Source organism: Plutella xylostella, chromosome 30 (assembly GCF_932276165.1).
Source record: "Plutella xylostella chromosome 30, ilPluXylo3.1, whole genome shotgun sequence".
In the NCBI taxonomy this organism is placed as follows: Eukaryota; Metazoa; Arthropoda; class Insecta; order Lepidoptera; family Plutellidae; genus Plutella; species Plutella xylostella.
The window spans coordinates 1,534,544-1,543,790 of record NC_064010.1 but is presented as its reverse complement, the minus strand read 5'-3'; the positions used below and the strand labels follow the sequence as shown (position 1 = coordinate 1,543,790).

The 9,247-nt window shown below is 38.5% G+C and overlaps 2 protein-coding genes across 5 annotated transcripts; one reads left to right on the top strand and one right to left on the bottom strand.

Moving 5' to 3' along the window:
• Nucleotides 1-450: 450 nt before the first annotated feature.
• Nucleotides 451-6,709, top strand: LOC105391100 (leucine-rich repeat neuronal protein 3). Of its 4 annotated transcripts, none has more exons than XM_048632116.1 (10): nt 451-575; nt 1,330-1,404; nt 1,753-1,896; nt 2,299-2,516; nt 2,927-3,124; nt 3,525-3,724; nt 4,139-4,346; nt 5,240-5,421; nt 5,892-6,025; nt 6,537-6,709. In XM_048632116.1, exons 2-10 carry the CDS (start codon nt 1,335-1,337, stop codon nt 6,680-6,682), a joined length of 1,500 nt encoding a protein of 499 aa, XP_048488073.1. In that variant the 5' UTR covers nt 451-575; nt 1,330-1,334; the 3' UTR covers nt 6,683-6,709. The 4 variants fall into 4 exon arrangements, with proteins under 4 accessions (XP_048488073.1, XP_048488072.1, XP_037977631.2 ...); XM_048632115.1 differs by having other exon boundaries at nt 452-575; nt 1,747-1,896; XM_038121703.2 differs by lacking the exon at nt 451-575 and having other exon boundaries at nt 1,327-1,404.
• A 916-nt stretch (nt 6,710-7,625) lies between these two features.
• Nucleotides 7,626-8,120, bottom strand: LOC105382334 (U6 snRNA-associated Sm-like protein LSm2). Its single transcript, XM_011552193.3, has one exon. The coding sequence runs from the start codon at nt 8,048-8,050 to the stop codon at nt 7,763-7,765; it is 288 nt and encodes a 95-aa protein (XP_011550495.1). The 5' UTR covers nt 8,051-8,120; the 3' UTR covers nt 7,626-7,762.
• Nucleotides 8,121-9,247: the final 1,127 nt, after the last annotated feature.

The following is a 9,247-nucleotide window of genomic DNA, read 5'->3' as shown; positions in this document are numbered from 1 at the left end:
GCAGCCAAAGATACCTAGCCTAGTCTACAATGTTCAACCCTGATGTAAGTAGTTAGGTAGGTGCACTGGATAGAGCAGATACACTAGCTGGATAACGATGCAACTAAACAACAGTGGAAACTAAACTGATACAGTAACATGCTTCTGCTGATAACATGCTGTAGTAGTGTATAATTATTACTTCTCCATTCGAGAGTCAAGTGCAAAAGTGCATCATCCCCCCGCAGATATAATATCTACAATGGAAATGACACACACACCATTTTATATTTGTACAGTTGAGCAAATTTAAACCGTGTTAACGTTATTTTGGATTTTGCTCTTTGTACAAACAATCGTACCTACCTAAAGATTGCGTTAAGGCCTGACTGATAAGCAGATAAGATATGAAATCTGGTCCACCATTTTGTTAGACGACTCAGTTAGTATTTTGCTGAATTTACGTAGAATTTGACCAATATTAACTACCATTATACTTACCCAGTTTTTTAAAGTGAAATGTGGTTTTGTGCTTAATAAAAAAATCCATTTATCCGTTGGATTTGCATGTTTGTGGAAACAGTGCCATTAAATTTGTAAGTGCTTAGTTAGAAGGTACACACCTAAGTACTTCTTTATTAAGGGTTGTAAATAACCCAGTAGGTAATAGGTTTAAGTAGCCTCGATCGAAAAAGATGCCACAGTATGAATGAGTTGGTCGATTGTTGTTGGCAGTAACTGTATCTCTCGCCGTGGCCAAGTTAACCTCAGTGTTAAGGTAGATGGTAGGTAACTAGGTATAGGCATATCTGTTTAGGATAGCTTAGAAACAGTTGGATTGGACAAAGTCGTAAGTTGGTAGGGAGGTAGGTAACTAGGTACTTGTGAGTAACACAAGTTATCAAAACAAAATTTATGCGACCTTGACCTACCTTTCAGCTGTCGGAATAGGGGAATTCTAAACTAAACTAACTTGCATGCTCATTGAGACGATGGAAAAAGTCCTAAAGTCCGTAGAATCCCCGTTTTGTGATAGGTACTTGAAATATTTATATTTTTATAAAATTACTAACGCATAGAAAAAATCTGAGATTTTTTTAGGATGATACGGAGGGTCATTCCTATCATCAGAAAAATTATGAGCGTTGTCGAATTTTTTCGGACATTGCCCATTTGAAGATTTGTCTAACGACTTTTGCAGCTGGTTGTAGGTACCTAGGTGTTGTAGTAAAACCTGACTAGTTATCAGATAAAGAGTGCTTATCATACCGTCCTGTCTCGATAGTGCACCTACAATTTATTGATTCACACTTAAAATAAAGAGTAATGGTGTGATTCATGTTTTTACAGGAAAAATGAAGCGATCTATTTTCTACTTCTTGAGCATCCTGCTTTTGGCAGGATCGGCGATGTCTGAAGATGAAGGTAGGTTTACAATAACATTGATATCGATTCTGAAGGCGGAAATTTTAAATTTAGAGACGTCAAAACCTTAATTTCTTTGTTTAAAATTCGACTCTATGATTGTTTCCGTAAATGTCATTTTATGCTAGCAATTTTTTTAGTTTGACAGCGTTAAAATTAGAATTTCTGCCTTCAGAATCAACATCATTATCTAGATATTTTCACTGATATCTTCATAAATTTCGATCAAAAAGGGAAATACTTATCGATTATTTTTTTGGTTTTAATTTCGAAAATATCAATTCAAACTACAAATAGTGCCATCTACTGTCGAATATCCAAACTAAAACAGTTTACTTTCAGATTCAGACGCAACAGAGGCGCCACAGACAGGGGCCAATTCTACTATCGTACCAACAGACTACATCTGCCGAGCTTGTGTGTGCAAAGATGGAATGGTGAATTGTAATAACCAGAATGTTCAGGATTTCTTCAGCGCAGCCGATTGGGCAGGTATGGTTATGCATTTTCAACTAGTTAATCATAGTTATAAACTTGGGATGTACTTAGTGATACAGACAGACAGACCTATTCATCATCATCATCAGCCCGAACCCTTCTTCTCTCATTTAATCAATGCGTTGCGTCGCCCACTGTTTTATTATATTTAGTACTAACGACCGATGGCAATAAAATATTTGATTTGATAGCCATACCTACGTATTAAATAAGAATGCTTCAAATTATAAAAAAATACCTATGTTTAATGAATCATCCAATTCGGAACTAATGCTTTTATCACAACACAAACATATTTTTAAAGCAAAACACACGTCTTTTTCCTATTGCAAAGTTAGCCTTGAGGAAAGTCTTACGAAAATAACGAATTCAAAATCATAATTTTTGTACTTACAGGTTTGACTGACTTCAAGCCTCTCCAAGTGGACCTGAGCAACAACGAGCTGAAGTCCGTGACTCACGTGCTGGAGCTACCGATCGAGGTTCTCAACCTGTCCAGAAACAGCATCGATACTATGGAGAAGGCCAGCTTCCGGGACCTGCAGAAGATACGGGTGCTGGATCTGAGCCACAATAGGCTGACTTCTGCCGCGCTGAGTCCGCACGTTTTTGAGGTGATTCTGGCATTCTATTCTATTCTATTATTCTCTGTGGGGGTCTTAGTACCTGCACCTGGCTCCCTCCAATGGAACCTTTGTGTATATATACCCCTAGGTCAAAACTGCCTGGCATTCATTTTGTTTACTTAGTTTTTAATGAGCGAATCTCATCTGGATTCAGTTCATGACTTGCTTCTTTGCGTTAGCTTCCTACACAGGTAACTATATTCTACACATAGCTATTATTTACATTGCTCTAAGCATAACTCTATATATGGGTCTTATGATGACCATACTTGAATTTGATGCCTATCAACATCACCAATACCGTAACACTTTCAATGCTCAATAAGACCTAAAGCAACCACATAACTTTATCCTCTCTCTCTCTACCATCGTTAAAGCTCCACATTTATACCTTCCAGGGTCGTTACTCCCCCGAAGAATACGAGCCCCTAGCAACAATGAGGACCCTCAGCCTGGCGTACAACGACCTGCACTCTATCAACCAGGATCTGTTCGAGCATCTGACTGAGCTGACGGAGCTGGACATGAGCGGGAACCCTCTGATGTTTATTGATCACGTTACCCTGATTGCTATTTCTAGTCTTCCGCAGTTGAAGGTAAATTATGATTTTATGATTATTCTGTCCAATTGTCCATGTACTTATGATGATTCTGTTCTGTAAACCACTGGGCATTGGGCTGGGATTGGGTCACGGTGACTTGGTTGGCGGTAGCGGTTGGGTTTCATTTCTTTGATTAATGTTTTCTGTGCCCTAATGTATAATTATGTTCTTGTATGTTAAAGCTGTGTGATTTCTGGACTACCCACAATATTAATATTCACCACATTAACTACTAGAATTTCACGTTAACTACTAACGGGATCTGGATAACAGGGCATGGATATCTTTTATAACATCTATTATAGGTACTCTAACAGCTTATTGGTCGTTACACATTACCTATGATCCCAACTACCCTCGTATCTTATTTAATAATTAACAATCCCCTACCCAGGTCCTGCGCCTCCGAAGCTGCCAACTCAAGGAGATCCCGGACAAGTTCCTGCACACCCCCCGCTACCTGGAGCGGCTCGACATCAGCGACAACCAGCTCACGGCGGTCCCGCAGGAGCTGGAGGAAACCAAGAACCTGGTGTATTTGAATATAAACCAGAACCCGATTGTTAGACTGGACAAGAAGGACGAGGATTTTCTGTAAGTTTCTTTGGATTGTGGTAGAGATTAGGGATGAATAAAAGTAAACATGTATAGTATAGTTTTGAGCAAAGCAGCTTTATGTTGTGTAGGAGGATAGTAGGTAGATGACGGCAAACGTACATGAACATTCGTACAGCTTGAGGAAAGCCAGCTAGCTTGTAGAAGGTTCTGTTGTCTATGGAATTGGAACAAGGTAGCAACGTAATAGAGAAACGAGAAACATTAGCATACTATCTGCCTTAATCAGCATCAGTTATCAAAGTTCCGCGTAATGTAATTACTATGTAGTTAGTTACTCTTTATCTTGCATGTCCCCTGTTTCCATTCCACCCAATAACTACTTATAACCAAAAATTCATACCTATTCAACTCTACAGTTTCAAATAACAATCATTTTCTCATTCCCATCAGCGGCTTCCCAACCCTGTCGAAGCTGAAGGAACTCCACATGAGCAACATGCCGGAGCTCACCTACATCGGGGAAGGCACTCTGTCCGGCCTGGAGAACCTGGAGAGCCTCCATATGTGCCTCAACGAGAAACTCAGCTACATTCACCCGAAGGCTCTGGCTAGAGTCGATGGAAGCGGTGAGGCGTACGTCTGGCCGACACTCAAGGAGGTAACTACGACATTACCCTGTTTTAACTAAATAGTCCTAGTTTTGGTCCCATAAATTAGCCAATTGCTAGTTCTCTTGTTATGTATGTAACTTAACCAATCAAATATTTTATGGACAGCAAGGCGGGCACATTCAGTGCAAAGCAATAATATTTGAAAACATAATCACGGTTTCGATCTCGCTAGATTGAATGTTAAAAAACAATCAAACCTATACTCCCCAATCAAATTATCTAGAAGAAATAACAGATACCAAAATACACTAAAAACTACCTTCTCAAAATTAAAGATGTATACAACAGGGCCCCACTCTATGGCTATCAAGATTTATAATTCAATACCAAACGTAATTAAAAATTCAAAAACGTACCAAGTAGGTATTCATAAAGTCTTTAAAGCGATACCTAATTGAAAAGAGCTACTATACAATAACAGAATTTTTTGATGATAATGGTGAATCATGAGTAGTCGTAATTTAATAAATAGTCTCTTCTTAATTAAATGTTAATTTGATTAATAGATGATATTTTTTTATTTTTATTTTTTAACTATAATAATTCAATGTATTTTTATATCATTATTTAGTAGTGCTTATCAATATTATTTAAGATTTTAATAATTTAAAATGATATTATAATTTTTTGATGAATATTGTTAATTTGTATAGCTATTTATAAAAATTGTTATTGCCTTATTCAAAATATAATGCATGTTATGAGATAAGTAGGTACTTAAATAATTTTAAGCCCCTCTGGTTGCTACGCCCTTACAGGGTGTCACATTTGTAACTAATGAACTCATTACCACCTAATTCCACAATGTGACTTGCAATAAATGAATTTGAATTTGTTCTCAATTGATTACTTAATATTTTTGGTTTGTCTTTCCCCACAGCTCTACATCCACTCCAACAACCTGTCCGAAGTGGACTCGCGCCTCGTCGCCCGCTGGAACCTTCTGGAAGCGATCGACGTGTCCAACAACCCGTACTTGTGCGAGTGTTCTACCCAGTGGATGGTGGATGTTTTGACCACGGTGGTGGAGATGAAGAAGGAGAACGCTAGCAGTTTGATGGTGTAAGTTAATCTTGTTTAAGCCTATGGATTTTAACTAGAACTAGGTACCTAGTGGTAGTTAAAAGTTCTAAGTATACCACATAGAACAATACGGACTCGGGTGACCATTCATACTCAGTGGTACAGTGGTATACAAGAGGACAATTTAGGTCATAGAGGAGCTAAAGTGAAGTTCCAATAAAGAAATAGATAATCTATCGAAGAGCAGATATCGATGGTATGAACGTCTAAATACCTTGGAAAACATAGTAAGGGACGCTCTCACCCTTAGCGGAAGATGCAAAGAACCTCAGATTGCATCCAGGCTATTTATGGGAGGAGCATAATTATAGACTGTCGATGACAAATCAAGAGCTATCTAGGGTTTATCACAGTGATTAATGGATTGAATAGAATAGCGTTGTATAGCATAATAGACTGCCGACCCCACATCACTTCCTTTCACATAGTTAACACTGCCTTGTCAACAGCTGCCAAGAGCCGATAGAGATGCGAGGCAAGACCATGAAGCACCTGCACGACATACACCGCACCATGCGCTGTGTGGACAAGTACGGGAACCGCCCGGAGAGAGACGGCGCCATACTGATGGGGTGCTTGATAGGTACGTTTAAAGTGCATTAATTTTATTATATTTTTTTCCGACGAAATACTCCTATATTATAGATAATAATAATTAATCCTTTATTAATAAAAAAGTTAAGTTTTATGAATAAGGGGGTTACACAATAAATGTGTACAATAATAGAAGGTACTTAGATATCAATTCGTAACTATTTCTCAAAAGGAGGTATAGTCTAAACGGGAATCACACGTACCTTGTATAAAATATCTCTTTCTTGAGCATAATATGTATAATGTATACTACTTTAGGGAACCCTATAGCCATTTGGATCTAAGTAATCTAACATCGCCATTATCGAATCTTTGCTTGCAGACATTTCTCAAGAATTATTAATTTATTAAAAAAAAATGCATTAACTAAAGTGCTTTTGAAAAATCAAAAAAATATCACACTGGCCTAATAGAGTTGTGTAAAACTTTTACTAGCGACATCTACATTTTTTATATTCATTGTAAGTATTAGGTACTTACCACAAATTCTTCTCTTTCAGGCGTGCTGCTAGCGGTGCCGATAATGCTGACAATAGTGCTGTTGTGGCGTCGCGGCTACTTCGCGTGGATCGGGGCGTCCGGCCCGTCCGACTTTCACCGCGCTTTCTACAAGAGGGCGCCACATGACGAGAATAACTACATATAAATTTAAATTATGTATTAAGTTATATGTAAATTTAAGGGTTCATAAGTTAAGTGTTAGTTTGGAGTGATGAGTAAGTTTGTTTTGTATAAGAATAAATTTTATGTGTTTTTAAGAAGGTTGGTTGTTGAAATTATTTAGTGGAATTGTGATGTCATATTTTTATCTTCAAACCTTATAAAACATTATGTTATGCCTTGACTATAAGCCAAAGTAAGTAAAACTTGGGGTTACCTTTTGTTCTTTACGGAGCTGCTTGTCAAGGCCTGTAACATTCCCAGGGACAATACTATGTCCAGCGGTGGATGTTTGTTTGCTGCTTGATTATGATTCAGACCCCTTAGCATGAATTTTCATTGTGAATGTGAAGTAGAAACAAGTAATTTTGTATGAAAATATGAAAAGCACTCCTGGCGGTTGGTAGTAGAACTAAAATATTCCTACAAAATTCATGAGTATGAAAAAAAAAAAAAAAAAAAAACACGCACTCACGCCTTGTACTAATGTACTCCCTTACGGGGTAGGCAGAGGTGCATTGCTGCACCCACTTTTCGCCAGAGTGTTATGTTAGTCCCAATGTAATATGTCATGAGTATGAGTAATTTTACTTCACATTCTCAATGAAAATTCATGCTAAGGGGTCTGTTGTATGAAGCGATTGGTGTGTTAGCCAGTTTTTGATAATAAAGAATAATTTAGTAACACATTAAAATACACAACATTATTTTGTATTAATCGGAATACCTACCTGTCTTAAAAGTATACCATTGGAAAATATTGCTTAAGATGCTTGATGATGATGATGAAATCCTGTTATCCCTCATCAGGGACATAGGGCTGGATACGTCTTATTCTCTTTAGCCATATACCAATGCTGTATAATAGGTAGAGCAGCCTCACAATAATCTAGCCTTCCTAATCCAACTATCATCAATAAAACAAAATATTGAACTTTTAAACCACACTTATTATTGAAAGACCATCTTGTTCTTAAATACAATATTTACATCAGACACTCTTCATTACTCGTTGAAACGAGCAAACAAGTTTAACCGTAAACAAACACTTTTGAGGTTAGTTTTTTTATCTTGTGGATACTGTGGCTTCTTTCCTCGCTGCGTCCTGGAGAAGTTGCGTGTCCACTTCGTCGGCTGGGAGCTGCACGTAGCGCACCACGGAACCACGGATAAAGCAGTTCTTCACTGATAACATATGAGGATATTTATCCGGATCTATGACACTGATTTCCGACAACTTTATGTTCAAGTACTGGTCGACGGAGTGCAGCGTGCCGCATATGCTGAGGTCGTTCTTCAATTCTACGACGACGTCTTTGCCGACAAGTGATTTGAAGAAGGAATAGAAGAGCATTGTGTTGATTTTTATTCGCAAACAAAATAAATTTTCACAACAACGCCGCCGTTTTTACGTTTGTCTCATTCAGTCAGTGTTGCCGCAACGGAGTTCTCAAAACGCACATATCCAGCGCTGAAAACGTACATTTAGGGTTAAAACCGTACATGAGCTGTTTTTTTACTAAAATCACTCAATTTAGCTTTTCCAGCTCTTTCGCACCTGCTCGTCAGCAGAAGTACTATATTTTAATAGATTTTAGTCGTGAGAAACGTACCTATATTTATTATAGCATTTTAAAAAGTGTTACAATGTCCTAAAACCTTCAGAGTAGGTACCCCGCAGTTTTATGTATGATATTGTTGGGGCCATATGCATAGGGTCAAGAAACTTCGTGGGTACACACACAAACAGCTGACAGACAGGTACACAGATGTTTGTAACTCCTTCCCACCTTCCCTATCCTAACGGAAACTGCAGGTAGATGAACACTAGCTGTCATCTGCCTTATACTCATTGTAATCATGTAATAATCATATTGGTTGAGAAAATAATCATACAAGAAAATCAAAATCGTAACTTATTGTGGTTAATAATTTTTTTGCTGCGATTCCAAAAAAAATACGTAAAATAGTCCATAAACAAAGATTTTACACATGATAATCATGATATTGGAAGTTAAGTTTAAATGGTACATTACATGGACCAATTGGTAAGTTATTTACTTACTAATCATATACTATATACAAATAAAATAAACTAATTACAACAATAAAAGAAAATAAAACTAACGAGGCTTAGATATTAAGTGAATAAACCGCCCCGAGACATAACTGACGAAAATGTGCCCATGATGCTCGCAGCATTGCCTCGCTGCACAGCCAGGGATATTCTTTGCATCAGGTATGCCCCAGAGCGGTTGTCGTAGCCTCGACTCCTCAAGCGGTGACCGATCGCCCTTACGAAGGCCTTTCCCTGTTCACCCCAGACCCCCGCGGTCTCCAACGCCAACGGGACAAAGATGTAGGTGGCCATCAACTGTCTGTATTTGTTGCTTTTCTGCCTTGCAGCCGCCTCTGCAGCGGCCCTAGCGGTTACTGCGGTTAGGCCTACGTGGGATGGGGCAAATGTGCAGACGCACGTCGCATCCCATAGCACGGACCGGCCCCGCTCCCACGGAATCAGAGTGAGACCGTCCGGGCGCTTCCCGTCACT